The 17,451-nt window shown below is 43.9% G+C and overlaps 1 protein-coding gene and 1 long non-coding RNA gene across 2 annotated transcripts; both read right to left on the reverse strand.

Annotated features, from left to right (window-relative positions):
* Positions 1-6,434: 6,434 nt before the first annotated feature.
* Positions 6,435-15,812, reverse strand: H3-3A (H3.3 histone A). The gene is made up of 4 exons (XM_007990155.3): positions 15,681-15,812; positions 14,017-14,167; positions 12,689-12,842; positions 6,435-7,097 (listed from the first exon to the last, which is right to left on the reverse strand). Exons 2-4 carry the CDS (start codon positions 14,142-14,144, stop codon positions 6,969-6,971), a joined length of 411 nt encoding a protein of 136 aa, XP_007988346.2. The 5' UTR covers positions 14,145-14,167; positions 15,681-15,812; the 3' UTR covers positions 6,435-6,968.
* Positions 7,616-12,682, reverse strand: LOC140710227 (uncharacterized). Its single transcript, XR_012091166.1, has 2 exons — positions 11,168-12,682; positions 7,616-8,015 (listed from the first exon to the last, which is right to left on the reverse strand). It is a non-coding gene; the product is annotated as an uncharacterized lncRNA (long non-coding RNA).
* Positions 15,813-17,451: the final 1,639 nt, after the last annotated feature.

Below are 17,451 nucleotides of genomic sequence, written 5' to 3' on the forward strand. Positions count from 1 at the left end.
CTGAGAACATTTAAAGTAGGCTAGGCTAGACTGTGATGTTGGGTATGTTAGGTGTATTAAATGCATTGTCGATTTAGGATATTTTCAACTTAGAGCCAGTTTACTGGGAGATGGCCCTATCCTAAATCAAGGAGTGTCTGCATTTGCTTCATCTTTATTGTGTTTTTTCCCACTACAATGTAGCTCCATAACAATAGGGAACTTTGTTCACTTCTGTATCCCCACAACAGTGTCTGGCACATAGAAGGTACTCCATAAATACTGAATGAATGAATGAATGAATGAATGAATGAATGAGGCATAGGGGGACTGGGTGATTTGCCCAAGGTCACTCGGCTAGTACAGAGGCAATATAATTCCTGAGTGTGAACTGTTGCTTTTTGAAGACAAGGTCTCTCCTGCCCAGGCTGGAGTGCAAGTAGCACAGTCATGGTTCACTGCAGCCTCAACCTCCTGGGCCCAACAGATCTTCCCTCCTCAGCTTCCTGCGTAGTTGGGACCACAGGTGGGTGCTACCATATCTGGTTATTTTAAATGTTTTTGTAGAGACAGGGTCTCACTATGTTGTCCAGGTTGGTCTCAATCTTCTGGCCTCAAGTGACCCTCCTGCCTCAGCCTCTTACAGGCGTGAGTCACCACGCCCACCTCAGAGCCTAAACTCTTAACTGTGGAGCTACACTGCAAATAATTATTTCCTTAAAAAAATAATTTTTAGGCTAGACGTGGTGGCTCAGGCCTGTAACCTCAGCACTTTTGGGAGACTGCAGCAGGTGGATCACCTGAGGTCAGGAGTTAAGAGACCAGCCTGGCCAACATGGTGAAACCCTGTCTCTACTAAAAACACAAAATTAGCTGGATGTGGTGACTCAATGTTTTTGAGACCGAGTTTTTTTTTTTTTTTTTTTTTTTTTTGTTGAGACAGAGTCTCGCTTTGTCGCCCAGACTGGAGTGCAGTGGCCGGATCTCAGCTCACTGCAAGCTCTGCCTCCCGGGTTCACGCCATTCTCCTGCCTCAGCCTCCCGAGTAGCTGGGACTACAGACGCCCACCACCTCGCCCGGCTAGGTTTTTGTATTTTTAGTAGAGACAGGGTTTCACCGTATTAGCCAGGATGGTCTCGATCTCCTGATCTTGTGATCCGCCCGTCTCGGCCTCCCAAAGTGCTGGGATTACAGGCTTGAGCCACCGCGCCCGGTTGAGACGGAGTTTTACTCTTGTTGCCCAGGCTGGAGTGCAGTGGCGCCATCTCAGCTCACTGCAACCTCCACCTCCCGGGTTCAAGCGATTCTCCTGCCTCAGCCTCCCAAGTAGCTAGTGGTTAAAAAAAAAAAAAAGTATTCATAATGACTTTGAGAATGCCTCTTAAGTAGTTTCACTACTTGCATTGTTACTGATTCATTTGCTATCATGATAAAGTTGAAACCCACCTAGTTCTATTTCACTTTTTTCCATAAAATCCAGCTCCTGCATGATCTATTTCACTTTGAGACTAATATTCACTGCCATAAGAATTATAGCTATTCAGTAGGGATGCTACTTGGAAAGATAAGTTTGAAACCAGGTTTTGCCCTTCGATTCTGCAAGGAACAGTATGTATGCTGGCTTGCTTTATCAGAATTTTAGATTCTAGTTCACTTACTATTGTATCTGGCCTTTTTTTTTTTTTTTTTTTTGAGACAGAGTCTCGCTCTGTGGCTGGAGCGCAGTGGTGTGATCTAGGCTCACTGCAACCTCCACTTCCTGGGTTCAAGTGATTTTCCCACCTCAGCCTTCTGAGTAGGTGGGATTACAGGCATGCACCACCATGCCCAGCTAATTTTTATATTTTTAGTAGAGATGAGGTTTCATCATGTTGCCCAGGCTGGTCTTGAACTCCTGACCTCAAGTGATCCTACCACCTTGGCCTCCTAAAGTGCTGGGATTACAGGCATGAGCCACTTTGCACGGCCAGGCCCTGTGTTTTTGTATCTACTTTCATTTAGTCCTCAAAATAACAAATCAGTTACCATATATTAAAGTTACAGAAGCTTAAGGTTGACATGGAGGTGAGCAAGACCACTCATTCATTCTAGCATTAATTTGACAAATTTTTATTCAGATTTACTATATATCAGCACGGGGGCTATAATGGGAAATACAGCGAACCCCCATTCTTGTAGCATTCTAGCGGGAGCAGTCAATAAAACAGATAAATGGGCAGCGCAGTGGCTCATGCTTGTAATCGCAGCACTCTGGGAGGCCGAGGCGGGTGGATCACCTGAGGTCAGGAGTTCAAGACCAGCCTGACCAATATGGTGAAACCCTGTCTCTACTAAAAATACAAAAATTAGCCAGTCATGATGGCATGTGCCTGTAGTCCCAGTTACTTGGGAGGCTGAGACAGGAGAATTGCTTGAACCCTGAAGGCAGAGGTTGCAGTGATCTGAGATAGCGCTATTGCACTCCAGCCTGGGCAACAGAGTGAGACTCCATCTCAAAAAAAAAAAAAACCGACAAATTAACAAGGTAATTTCAGATTTTGGTAAATACTAAGGAATGTGAAAAAGGGTGTGTGAGCAGAGGGTTTGGCTGGAACTTAAGTGGTGGAAAAAGATTGGTAAGGTCAGATCACATTAGGTTTCTCCTGAGTCAGTGAGTAGTTTAGATTTTATTCAGTGTGCAATAGGAAGCCATTCGAGATCTTTAAGTGGGGAAATGACCTGAAACAATTTATGTTTTAAAAGTTTATCTGGAGACTGTGCAGTGGAGTCCAGAGGAGAGTAAGATGCATGGATGGATGCAGATAGATTTAAATTATTTCAAGAGTCCAGGTAAGAAAATAGCAGCTTACGCCTGTGATCCCAGCACTTGGGGAGGTCAAGATGGGGGGGATCACCTAAAGTCAGGAGTTTGAGACCAGCCTGGCCAACATGATGAAACCCTGTCTCTACTAAAAATACAAAAAAATTAGCTGGGCATGGTGATTGGCGCCTGTAATCCCAGCGACCTGGGAGGCTTAGACAGAATTGCTCGAACTCGGGAGGCGGAGGTTTCAGTGAGCCGAGCCGAGATCACATCATTGCACTCTAGCCTGGGCAGCAAGAGCAAAACTCCGCCTCAGAAAAAAAAAAGAAAGAAAGAAAAAAAAAGAAAGTGGCAAATAGCAGCTTGGATTAGGGCAGAAGCGGTGAGTGAAAAGTTTTGGATGCCCCTTTGAAGGAAGGAGCCTAATGGAATAGGTGATGACAGTGGAATTAAAGGGGGTAGGTTATGACTGAGCAGGTGATGAGCAGCATGGTTTTGACTGCATACAGGCTTTTCTTATGATTTCTAAAATATCACCCTCAATCCTAATTTTGTCTTCCCTCCCAACCCCCATTTGTTTCTACTACTGCCAAGACTTCAACTTCTACAATTCCTGGCAAAATTAACTGCTCTAATTTATTCTATGTATCACTTAAGAGAATGGCCTTCGATTTAGCCTACATGGGGACAAAGTCTACCTCCTTCATTTGCCGTTTCTTTACCTGTAAAATAGGGCATAAAACAGTACCCACTTCATAGTTGCTAAATTTTGAGTTGGGGCAAACTTTTGCATCCTCAGCATTTAGCAGGCCCTCGATATATTTGCAAATTTGAACGTATTTCCTCTTAAAGATTCTAGACTGTCAAAAAGGACAAGAGCTTGGGTATTGTTCAAGCACTTACTCACCTACTTGTAATATAATAGCTGAGATTCCCCCCATTTGCTTAAGAGGATGTTTTCAAATTCCTAAAGATTCTTCCAGTCATAGTATTCCCGATTTTCCTAAGACATTTACCTGAAATTATTATTATTATTTTTTTTGAGATGGAGTCTTGCTCTGTTGCCCAAGCTGGAGTGCAGTGGCCGGATCTCAGCTCACTGCAAGCTCCGCCTCCCAGGTCTACGCCATTCTCCTGCCTCAGCCTCCCGAGTAGCTGGGACTACAGGCGCCCGCCACCTCGCCCAGCTAATTTTTTGTATTTTTTTAGTAGAGACGGGGTTTCACCCTGTTAGCCAGGCTGGTCTCGATCTCCGGACCTCGTAATCCGCCCGTCTCGGCCTCCCAAAGTGCTGGGATTATAGGTGTGAGCCACCGCACCCGGCCTTACCTGAAATTCTTTTAATCTTAAAATATAATTTTCTGGGGTTTTTCATCTGTTAACTTACTTTAGTGAACTTTTCTGGAATCTTAAAAGGTGTTTATTGGCTATTTACTTTGCTATTGAAAAGTTGAAACAAAGTGGTGATTCTAGCTAGTCTCCATACATTTTGGGCCAAATTCCAATTCACTCTAGGTTTTTTTTTTTCTGGGTGGGATTGTCATATAGCAGCTCTGAAGCATCATAGGAAAGAGGATTATCAGCCTAACAGTTACTGAGCATTAACCCAGGGATTAAAGAGCTGGCAGATCCACTTACACCTGTCAAAGGATAGCCCTGAGCTCAGAACTACTATGCATATTAGTCAGGTCCTAGTAAATTAAAAATGTCTTCCCAAATTCCGCCGCCTCATTTGTAAATAGTAAAAAGTTACCTACTTCATAGGAATATATAAGAATACATGCCCAATATTAACATAGCATTGTATGAGACAAATTTAATAAATTGATCAGGCATCTGTGTACATACACTGAGTGCCAAGTTTATCTGTGCTTTTTTCTATCTGGCTCATTTTATAATGTTCAACTTTACACCTGGACAGTGAGCACATAGTACTACTTGTTTAAACAAATTGAAATTTTGTTTAAACAAGGGATTGTTAACAACCACTTCGTGGGGCAATTTAAAAAAAGGACTTTTAGAGCACTAAGACTTTTTGAGATTTTAGGATTCCAAGAACTCAACCAACCATATCGTCTACTTGTAAATAACTGGTCTTTATCAGATTCCAGCAGGTAACATAACTTTCTCCCTTACTGGAGACACCTGTTTCTTCTGAAGTGTTTTTCATGAAAAGGCCATTTGGTCCTTTGCACTGAAAAACTGAACAGAGAACATTCAACTACAATTGGCTTTTAGTAACTTATATTTAGGAAGTACCAAGTGTTACCAGTACTTCCCTGTACAAGTATATGCAAAAGATCACACTGAAAACTAGGATGCATGCTAATAAAATCAGACTCTTAAAATAATTAATTCTCCCATTAAATAATTTTGTAGTCACCTACAGTCAAAAAGATTAAGTTACGACTAAAAATGTTTTTTTTTTTTTTTTGAGACGGAGTCTCGCTCTGTCGCCCAGGCTGGAGTGCAGTGGCTGTATCTCAGCTCACTGCAAGCTCCGCCTCCCGGGTTCACGCCATTCTCCTGCCTCAGCCTCCCGAGTAGCTGGGACTACAGGCGCCCACCACCTCGCCCGGCTAGTTTTTTGTATTTTTTTAGTAGAGACGGGGTTTCACCGTGTTAGCCAGGATGGTCTCGATCTTCTGACCTCGTGATCCGCCCGTCTCGGCCTCCCGAAGTGCTGGGATTACAGGCTTGAGCCACCGCCCCTGGCCCTTACTGCTCTTAAAACATTTTTAGCCGTGCCGGGCGCGGTGGCTCAAGCCTGTAATCCCAGCACTTCGGGAGGCCGAGACGGGCGGATCACGAGGTCAGAAGATCGAGACCATCCTGGCTAACACGGTGAAACCCCGTCTCTACTAAAAAAAATACAAAAAACTAGCCGGGCGAGGTGGTGGGCGCCTGTAGTCCCAGCTACTCGGGAGGCTGAGGCAGGAGAATGGCGTGAACCCGGCAGGCGGAGCTTGCAGTGAGCTGAGAACCCGCCACTGCACTCCAGCCTGGGAGACAGAGCGAGACTCCATCTCAGGATGAAAAAAAGGGGGGGCGGGGAGTAAGAAGGCAAGCCCAATGTTGTATCTTATTGAAATTAGTCTATTCTTGGCATAGTTACTAACATTTCATATCACTTTCTAAGGCAGTTTCAAACACTCAAATGTTACAACTAATGGGATGTGTTTAAAGTCTTAGAAGGTTTAATTATCCTCATTTCACATTAATCGTACCAATACTAAATAAAACAGGGCTAAGGATTACTAATGCTTAAGTTCAGGGTTAATACAGAGCAACTTAAAATGGCCCGATCTTGAATGCATTAATTTTTGAGCTAAAGACTGTTACACACTTCGTTATTAAACATTCATGAAAGTTGAATCTGCTTACAGATTCCACTATTTCCAGGTGATCCTGTTGATTACCTTGCGAATTACTGGTTCAGAAGACAACATATCCAAAGAGTTAAGACCACTGGGTAGTGGCAAGCTTCTAAAAATCAGAAATAAAGCCAGTTTCCTTTTGCCACCAAGTCTATACTTTGCTCACCTCTCAGTAAGTCTTGTCTCAGATATATGTGACTTTAATAGCATTTAATATTGAAATTATTTTGAATGTAATTGTAGGGCAAGGTTGATAATAAAGACCAAAAGCAGGTATAGTTTAATGTATTTTAATAGCAAACTTACAGGAACAGCACAGAAGACAGACAACATTAAAAACATGTACTTGCATGTAGGACAACTCAGTTAGAAAAGTATAGTGAATGGATGGAATCTACTGTATGATAAAAATGCTACAAACACCATTTAGTTGCCGTCAATAAGAAATTTACTTGTTTTAAAAAAATCCAAATGCTGGCATTGTCCAGAAAAATTTAACAGGTTTATTTATAATTATTATAAAGTTGAACCGCTGAAACTTGTTCACTGAAACATTTTAACTTGCATTAATGCTTTACGCCTCTGCATTTATATTAAAAATTCACACACAAATGAAAATGGAAAAACTGCCAATACCTGATTTCTGTCCCCTATTTTTCCACTCGCAATCATATACTTAGGTACCTTTTGACCCCATGGAAAAAAAAATATCTAACGTTCAGAACTACCAATAACAGGAAGAAGAGAATTTTTTTTTTTTTTTTTTTTTTTTTTTTGAGAATGAAATGTTTCCCATCATAGCGGATTCTTAAGCACGTTCTCCACGTATGCGGCGTGCTAGCTGGATGTCTTTTGGCATAATTGTTACACGTTTGGCATGGATAGCACACAGGTTGGTGTCTTCAAAAAGGCCAACCAGATAGGCCTCACTTGCCTCCTGCAAAAGGAAAGAAGAAAAACTTATTGATGGTGTTATTTCCAATAGTTAAGACCCAACTATATGAATTAAAACAAAAAGGTTTTTGAACCCTTTAAAAAAAACGACTGGGCAAAATGTTGACAATTTTACCAAATGCTTACATTTTAAAACCTGTGAGATAAAGCTCAAAAGCAGATTAAAAAAAACAAAAGCTTAAGTCTTTTATGAAGTTACACAAGTCTAATTACTTCGTTACTAGGAAACTTCACTTTTTCTAATGGTAACATGATTTCTAATAAACTGAAACATCACAAATAAAGCAAGAAATCCAATTTAACACTCTCATTTTTATAAGCAGAATCATGTTCAATCCAAATACTCCATCCCAGCCTAGTCTCACTCTGAATCCCATTTACACAGTATGTAAACCTCTGCCTTATCCAGTAGTATAATATGGTGAACTGGTTTTTATCACATGCTTCTCATCTACCTTCCCTTTTATACCCGTTTTATCATGAGAGTACTTTTGATTCCAAAACTTATCATAAGTTAGTTCCGTATTTCTTTTTGAGATGGAGTCTTGCTCTGTTGCCCAGGCTGGAGTACAGTGGCGTGATCTCAGTTCACTGCAACCTCTGCCTCCCGGATTCAAGTGATTCTCCTGCCTCAGTCTCCCGAGTAGCTGGGACTACAGGGAAGCACCACCATGGCCGGCTAGTTTTTTGTACTTTTAGTAGAGAAAGGGTTTCACCACATTGGTCAGGCTGGTCTCGAACTCGTGATCCACCCACCTTGGCCTCCCAAAGTGCCAGGATTACAGGCGTGAGCCACCTTGCCTGGCAGTTTTTGTTTATTCATTCATTCATTCCATTTAGTCTCCCTTTGTCGCCCAGGCTGGAGTGCAGTGACCAGATGTCGGCTCACTGCAAGCTCCACCTCCCGGATTCACGCCATTCTCTCCTGCCTTAGCCTCCCGAGTAGCTGGGACTACAGGGACCCGCCACCACGCCCAGCTAATTTTTTTTTGTTTTTAGTAAAGACGGGGTTTCACTGTGTTAGCTAGGATGGTCTCAATCTGCTGACCTTGTGATCCACCCACCTCAGCCTCCCAAAGTGCTGGGATTACAGGAATGAGCCACCGCGCCCAGCCTGGCAGTTCCTTATTTATACACTTTGATCTATGCCCAGGAGACATGTCCCTGTCCTCTACCAAGTACCTTCCTCTATGTACCCCAAAATTAACAGCATTTGTTGCCTTCTAGTACTAATATCAATCTGTTTTTCCCCATTTGACTGTAAGATCCTTTCAAGTTATCTTATTCCTACTACCACTCAAAAACGACAGTGTATGAATCATTGATACTTAGCTCGTGAAGAGGAAAAAAGGGGCATTTCCACTTAGAATTAACTCATAACTCAAATTGTTAGTATACTTATAGCTGTCTGAAAAGCTGAAGAATCTTTTAGTCTAAGTCAAAACATCTGCCTTTTTTTTTTTTTTTTTTTTTTTTTTAAAGATTTGAGTCTTGCTCTGTAGCCCTGGCTGGAGTGCAGTGGTATAATCTTGGCTCACTGCCACCTCCACCTCCTGGGCTCAGGCAATTCTCCTGCCTCAGCCTCCCAAGTAGCTGAGATTACAGGCATGCACCATCACGTCCAGCTAATTTTGTATTTTTAGTAGAGACGGGGTTTCACCACGTTGGCCAGGCTGGTCTTGAACTCCTAACTTCAGGTGATCCGCCATGCCTGGTCTGCTTACTCATTCTGAAATGCAGAAATTACCATTTAAAAAAATAACCATAAATCTAACAGTTTTGGATTTGGAACATGAAATGATAGGTTAGTTGACTCTCCTTCTCTATAAGGAAAAGTTATTTCTCTGCTCAACATATATTAAGGGAGAAAAGAGTCTTATAGTTGTTATTTTTATTCTAACAAAAATTTCCAGGCCGGGCGCCCCGGTGGCTCACGCCTGTAATCCCAGCACTTTGGGAGGCCGAGGCGGGCAGATCACCTGAGGTCAGTTTTGAGACCAGACTGACCAACATGGAGAAACCTTGTCTCTACTAAAAATACAAAAAGTAGCCGGGCGTGGTGGCATTTGCCTGTAGTCCCAGCTACTCGGGAGGCTGAGACAGGAGAATTGCTTGAACCCAGGAGGCGGAGGCTGCAGTAAGCCAAGACTGCGCCACTGCACTCCAGCCTAGGTGACAGAGTGAGACTGTCTCCAAAAAAAAAGTACATTCACATTTACAGCTTCATCCTTTTTAGCACTATCACTACTCTTCTACAAGTTTCTTTCATTCAAATTGAACTATTTTCACATGTGTTTCTCCAGCATTTGTCATTAGCAACTAAGTCTTTACTTATCTACCCTTTAAGGCCCAGCTCAAGACTATTCTATGAAGGAGAAAATCGTATACTCGTCTCTTGCTCCTGTTGCCAGTGCAGGCAACGCTGAACTCCTAGTTCCTTGGCACTCACACTGACCTTGCATTATCAGCCATTTTTTGGTGCCCTTAAGTTACTTCATAGAAATCTCATTTTATACTCAAAATGCCTTGTCCTCAAGTAGATTTTCATTATTTGCTACTTTTAAAAAATGTTTCTATTCTATGCAATTAGTCCCTCGCATCTTACCTATTCTACAGGTATTAAAAGCAAAAGTCCTTAATATTCAGAGATTCGTTCTTAAGATATTCTAGAAGTGGATAGAAATCCTGGAAAAAATGGCATATTGTAGCCTCCTTAGGGGCTCACAACGCACATCAGCTATTGTATCAGGAAAGAAAACAGTTTAATTTTGCTTAACCTGGCACCTCGGGATTACAGAAACCTATAATGCTATTGTGGAAAGCGGTACAAGCTACTATGTGGGCAAACCACCAGGTACCATGATTCTGGTAGCCTTCTAGAGTGATCAATTAGAACTAATCAGATGTGGCATGTGGTAGCTGGGGCTCCCACTGCTGTCTTAGAACTTGGCTACTAGTTTATAAAGGTTGTGCCTGGTCAGCTCTGAGAGAAGATTCAACTCCTACAGAGGATCTGACCACGACCCATACATTTCCAATTCTATTACAAATAACCCAAAGTCCCTTAAAACATTAAGGCTGTAATGGGAATTAAAGACTGCCACACTAATTTCTGACTTAAAGAATTAATTTTGAGTTAATGGCAAAGAAAAAAAAACTACAAGAAAATATTAGTTTACAACATTTTGAGTATATTCAAAGTCTGGCTTTTTACCATTTCAAAGCAACACTGTCCACTTAACATAAGGATATTTGGGTTCAAGTTCTCAGATATTAAAGGCAAAGACTATTATTTTAAGTAAGTCCATTATTGATTATCTATGGCAAACTGAGACTAACTTCTCCTCTACCATTCTCTCACTGGACTACCTCCTATCCTTTAGTTGTAAAGTGTGTAATTCTAAGGCCAAAACCAAAGCACCTTTGGATTTCTACTTCAATTGTGATCTTCTGTCACCCTATTCCATTAACGAATTCTCCCAATCTTTTTTTTTTTTTTGAGACAGAGTTTCGCTTGTTGCCCAGGCTGTAGTGCAACGACGCCATCTCAGCTCACTGCTACCTCCGCTTTCCGGGTTCAAGTGATTCAGCCTCCCTAGTAGCTGGGATTACAGGTGCCCAACACCACACTCAGTTAATTTTTTGTATTTTTAGTAGAGAAGGGTTTCACCATGTTGGCCAGGCTGGTCTGAACACCTGACCTCAGGTGATCCACCCACCTCAGCCTCCCAAAGTGTTGGGATTACAGCTGTGAGTCACAGTGCCTGGCCCACCCTCTGTATCTTTAAGATAACTAAAATATATGCATAAAAAAGCAAACAGAGGCTGGGCGCGGTGGTTCACGCCTGTAATCCCAGCACTTTGGGAGGCAGGCGGATCATGAGGTCAGGAGATCGAGACCATCCTGGCTAACATGGGGAAACCCGTCTCTACTAAAAATACAAAAAATTAGCCAGGCGTGGTCGCAAGCGCCTGTAGTCCCAGCTACTCGGGAGGCTGAGGCAGGAGAATGACTTGAACCCGGGAGGCGGAGCTTGCATAAAGAGCTAACACTAAGAGAACTGTGAACAGAAGAGGTGAACATTTTGCTTAAAATCAATACAACCACACTTAATGACAAATATGCAATAGTAACAATGGAAGTTTATATGTGAATAATTTTAAAAAGATGAGTCTTTTACCCAGATTGTTTAGTAAATTCAATTTAAAAGGCTGTATTATTGACATTGAAGCTAAAAAATGCTACACTTTTCAAGTATGGTACTGTGTTCTTTAAGCACAGTTCTAACTAGAAAATACTGGCAGCTTTGTACCAATGCTTACGAATCTTAGTAACGTTTCTGTATTTAGTAATAAATGAGAACTGAAGATAATCGGCTATTAAAACAGAAAATAAAGTTTTAAGTAAAAGCATGGAAGATTTTAGTAGCTGAAATTTCAGCAACTGAGAATTTAATGGATGCCTACTCCTGGAATTCACCAATCAACTGAAGTTTAGACTAACCATAGAAACAGCTCGACCAATTACACTTCAGGGTGGAATCCACCTATCATATCTCTCTCACATATAAAGCAAAAGCCCGGCACAGCAACAGCAGCCTTGAAAATCCTCCAATGGGGTGTACTTAAGATTCTGGATGCCTCCTCCCCCACCCCCCCGGAGTTTGATTCAGGTCTGCAATGGTGCTTAGCAATCAGCATTTTTAACAACCCCCAACTGCACACTTCTGATGGAGGTGGTAGTTTTACTGTATTCTGGAATACTTGCATCTAAAGAATACAACTACACAATATAAAATAGGTTACTTAAGCGATTGATGTTAATGATGTCTACATAAGTTTATCAAGTATCCTGTAGGAATTTCAAGTTTTGGTCTTGTCTTAAACAACAAATATCTCTAGAACAGTATTTCTCTAAGTCCTGACATGCTAGAGATGAAGATTAAATTCAATATGCTCCACATTTAAGTGGCAATCCCTAATCCCCTTTAGGAAACCACACGGCAAATCCCGGCCCCTTTACATGTCCAGTATCACCTTTAAGCACTATTCCTCCCAACTTGCCAATCCAATCCTATCCTCCATTCACTGATCCTTTTACATCTTAATGCATAATTCTTTAATACTGCCTATTCCCATCCTAGCTCTCTCTACCTATATGTTTCTTCACCACCTGAAGACAGATTTCTTTTATTCTAGGCACTGTTGTTTGAAATTGTTACTACAAATACAGACCTCTAATCTCAACCTCTTCTTAATGTCCTGCAGCATCCATAAACCAAACCAGAGGATTTTCTTTATTGTTTTTAGTGCAATGTTTCAAAATTTTAAATGGTATAATGGAATGTGCACTAAGCCGTGGAGTCAAATGGGTTCAAATTATGGTTTTGTCGTTTTCTATGTGTATGACCTTGAGCAATTCAACCTTTCTGAAGTCTCAACAGTGAAGTAATGATATCAACTACCTGATGGGCTTGTGATTAAATGATATAAGCATATGCAACAATTTGGAACTGTTCTTGGTACACAACAGGAATACAAACTCTCTTGAGTTGTCCCCACCCACCATTTTACCTGCAAAGCACCAATAGCTGCGCTCTGGAAGCGCAGATCTGTTTTAAAATCCTGAGCAATTTCTCGCACCAGACGCTGGAAGGGAAGTTTGCGAATCAGAAGTTCAGTGGACTTCTGATAACGTCTAATTTCACGGAGTGCCACAGTACCAGGCCTTTAAAAAATTAACAATAAAGAAACTGTTACCAAAAATATAAATAGCACAAAAAGGTAAGTGGGCAGCTTTAATGAAATGCAGTAATTTTTCAAAAAATAAACCACCCAACAATTCTTCAGCTTCAGTATCAAATTTCACTGATCAACTTAAGATGTGAACATTCAAATCGAGTAACAATACCTTTAAAGCAAAAAGCATGAAATTAAAAATGCATTCTTAGCAAGAAGTTTATCAAAGTCCTATTTGTTTTCATTTTAAAAAGTTATTCATGTATATAAACCTTGGGAAGGTATTAGCTGTCAGGCTAAAAAAGAAGTTGGCTCCTCTCAATTTAGCACCACTCTCCTTCCCTACACCCTCTATTATCTTAAGAGCCCTTAAAGATGACCAACACAACCCAATGAACTTTATTTAAAAATATACTTGTGGCATTTAAGTTCTATTCCCCAGAATACCTCTGACTACCATTCATCCCTCATGAATTATTAAATTTGAATACACCCGATTGTGCAGTGTTCCTTCCACGTGGAAAAGTTTTTTTTTTAAAAACTAATTGTCAGCAAGAAATTTACCTCTTATTCTGACTTATTTCTTCCACTGCATGAGCTTTTATTTTAAGTTAATCGTAGTGTCTGCGGAGGCTACGTCTGGGCAACTTCTGCCCTCTAATGGCAGATGCCCTTAACAACACAGTGGCTCAGCTAGTTCACAATCAAAAAAGCCAATACAGAAGGAAATAAGCTAATCAAGTAAACGAGGGGGTAGGAACTTTATAAAACACCCAATTTCGATTAAATTATTATTTTGCCAAAAGCTAGGAAAGATATCCTCAAAAGTGTATTCAAGAAAACAACACGTAACTATTTTTAAAGAATTACTAATAGTTAACTAAAATGTCAACATATCCCATTAACATTATCAGTGATATACTAGGTCTCCTTAGACCTGTAGGTCAGTTTATGGCTTCAAAGTTAAACGTTTTCAATAAAACCCAATACTAAACGTTATATATAAATAATCATACAGTACATATATTTAAGTAGTAAAGTGTTCAAATGATAAAAAAAAGTCTCTCTAAAGCAAAAACTTTTCCTGTTATCCATCTTTTTGTTAAATTATATGGATACATACCAGAGAGACTTTGTCCCATTTTTTCCCTGTTTTTTAATACCTGTAACGATGAGGTTTCTTCACCCCTCCAGTAGAGGGCGCACTCTTGCGAGCGGCTTTTGTAGCCAGTTGCTTCCTGGGTGCTTTACCACCGGTCGATTTGCGGGCAGTCTGCTTTGTACGAGCCATGGTACAGAGACCTCCTTACTTACCTACCAGCATGGAAAAATCAAAAATCACCATATGCAACTACTAAACACACAACTTTTCCTGCCACGATCACCCCCTCCCCATATCTGGAAATTATGATCAATATAAAAAAAATGTTCGTATTGTTATATAATTTGAAAGGGTGCAGATTACGTCTACCCAAAATCTTCTTGAAACAAACTAGAGTACTAGAAAATTGTTAGCAATTAATATCAATCACCTCTCAAAATGCCAATTCTGAGCGACAAACGGCAAAACAAAAAGACCTCGAACAGCCTTTGATCCAATTTATTTAATTAAAGTAGAAATTAGAAATGTCTGTAAACATTCCATCCACAAACAAGTCAAAAGAACGAAGCCACAAACCACTGGAAGGTCTAGCCAAATTACAGCAAAAAAAGGTCTTCCTCCCCCCCCGACTTTGGCTGACCCCCCTTCGTCTGGCTGTTGATGGATTGCTGTAAATATCTGAAAATATTCTTGGTTTTGCATCGTTACAGTTATGTTGACAAAAAGGCGTCTCGAAAAAACAAGAGAGGAACAACAGCTACCACCAGCGAGCATTCTACAAAGCCCCGTCCTCCTCCAGTCTTCACAGGCTTCGCAGTGAAATGAAGTGCCCCGCACCCAGGCTTTAATTAACGCACGACATCCGCCGACCGGTCCACCCCAAGCACCACATAAACTTTTGGTTTTGCCTCCTCCGGGTCCCTCTGCACAGGGTCCCCTAACCTGCCCACCTCGCTCCCAGCGCCTCAAGCAGGAACCAACTCGCCTCCCAGACCATAACAAAATGGAAACAATCGCAAAACGTATCGGATTCCGTTCCAAAGAGACAAAACACCAAATCGCTCGAAAATACCCCATCCCCTGCCACGTGCCGCCCTCCAAAATGCAAAAGTTTTTTTGCATTTCAAATGCATCAAGTTTCCGCTTCTCCAAAAAAGGGAAAAAAATGTCCCTCTTTTAAAAATTCTTGCTTTTTTGAAATGGGGAAGAGAGAAACGGGGGAAAAAATATGGTCGGTGACCAGAGAAGAGAGACAAGATGGTGAAGCTTAGCAACAACTGTGGGGAGGCAGCAAAAAGCGAGTTACCCCAGGGTGCGAAGCGGCGGCGATTTCCACCCCTTTCCCGCTCGAAAACTGGGGGCTGGGGCCCGGGGGCGGTAGTTAAGAGGCCCGCGCGGGTCGTGGTGAAGGTTTGGGGTCCTGGGAAGGGGCGGCGGGCGGGATTTCACCGAAGAAAGAGGAGCCAGGGGCGCGGGGAGGAGGAGGGAGAGCAGGCTCGGCGCCGCGGCGGTTGCTGCTGTTGGGCTGAGGCGGCGAGAGACTGGGGAGCCGCCGCCGTCAGAGGGAAGAGGGAAACTCGCTCCTTACCTCCATTTCTGGGCCAAAAAGTTTGTGGGCTAAGCCGGAGGGGCTACGGGTCCCCTCCCGGCAAGGCCAGGGCCCGGCTCGGGGCTGACGACAAGCGGGGCTCGGTTCCGGGGAAGCGGGCAGACGGGGAAACTTACCCCCCTTCTCCTTCGGCTGGAGCTCGGCGAGCGAGAGGCGGCGCTGGCGTTAGAGAGCGACGGCGGCGCGGCGGCGGCTGCGAACACAATTGAAAGATGGCTGACACCGAGGCTATCCCCCAACACACGCCGCCCCGCCCCCGCGCCGCGCGCCAGCCAATCACACACAATGGAGGGAAGGCTCGGCCCCGCCCCCACAGCAACTCTCGCGCCCCGCCCCCTCCCCTCCCCCCGCGCGCCCGTTTGCTGGCGCGCGCTCGCCCCTCCCCCGCGCGCCGCCCGCTCCCTCCTCCAGGCCGCCGCGCGCCGTGTGTGTACAAACACAAAAGACACGCTGAGGGGCCGCCGGCTCCCGCCGAGACTGCCGCCCGCCCCCGGCCAGCCCCCGCCCCCGGCCCTGCACTCTCATCCCGCTCTGTGTGCGCACGGCGTCGAACCCCCGAGGCCCGGGTTTGGGGCGCCCGGAGGGAAGTAGGGGGAGGGGAAGGCGGGCGGAGGCGCGGCGGGTGAACGCCCGGCCTGCGGGCGTCTCGGGTCGCGGCGGGGGAGGGGAAGGAGGGGCCGCCCCCGCGCAGGCCCTGGCGCGCGCCTCGGAGGAGACCCGGGCGGCAGTGGGGGAGGAGAACGCGGTCGGCCGGGTCGCCGCGCCCCATTGGAAATCGCTCCCCAGCAGGAATCTGGCAAATAGGAATCCAGCGTCCCGTGCCCGCTGTCGGACGGGGTCGCTGCGGCAGCGGGAGGGGCGGACCGACGGCCTCCTTCCCGCCTGCGCCCTGGGCCAAGTGCGGCCGGGTCCTGCGGGGCCGGCCCGAGTCCGCCGCAGACAACTTGATCCGCTCAGACTCCTGGGCCGGCCGCCTGCGTGCAGGGCAGCCTTGCCGGTGTCGGCCTCCAGGATCAGAGGACGGGGCTCGCTCTCCTCCTGGGCCCGGGCCCCCGACGCAAGATGGCTGTGTCGCCTCGGCCTCTAAACAATGTGTGGAGCGAGCAGCTCCTGCACCAGGGCCCGGTGGCTTGTCCTGCCCGCCTGTGGGACCGTGTGATCTGTTTTCGGTAGGATTGCTTTGGAAAGGAATTGCCGAATATAGATCGTCAAATGTCCGCAGCTTCTGCATAGTTTAGAAGAGGCTGAAAACAGCAGAAAGAAGCCAAACATGGTTTGGGAATTAGTACATCTACCTGTTTTCCAATTCTCAGTAGTGTAGGAAACGGACTTTTCATGGCCCAAGTTATCCTCATGACTTGTCAGTTGATTGGCTTTGGAACCTCTGAACCGTCCCTAGATGGTATTGACGCTTCACAACTGTGTGTGAAGGTTTTCAATAGAAGGGTCATGCAAATATGCCCTAGGGTAGTGAAGGAGGAAAATTTCATAAATGAAGGGCAGTAACGATTTGTAATCTGAAGATCTCACAAAGCATCTTAGTCATAAACATTATCCCGAAACAGATACATGGAAATCAGATATGAGGAAAGAAATGGATTTGTCCAAAGTCACTTAAGTGAGGAAGAGACCTAGGAGAAACAAACAAACCAGGCCTCCCGTTTCATTATTACTTCATGAATGTTAAGTGTCCCTGGTTGCTGTGCAGAACACATGCAATCTCTAGTCCTATCCTAAAAGCACATATGCAATCAGCTTGGGCCGAGCTGCCAGCAAAGAATTTCCTATAATTCAAGCCAAGATGAGTTATTTTGCTTGTTTTTTGTTTTGTTTTCAGGAAACCAAAATATTTATTGTTGGTTTTATCCAGGAAGGCTGTTCTGCATT

This window comes from Chlorocebus sabaeus, chromosome 25 (genome assembly GCF_047675955.1).
Source record: "Chlorocebus sabaeus isolate Y175 chromosome 25, mChlSab1.0.hap1, whole genome shotgun sequence".
NCBI classification, from domain to species: domain Eukaryota; kingdom Metazoa; phylum Chordata; class Mammalia; order Primates; family Cercopithecidae; genus Chlorocebus; species Chlorocebus sabaeus.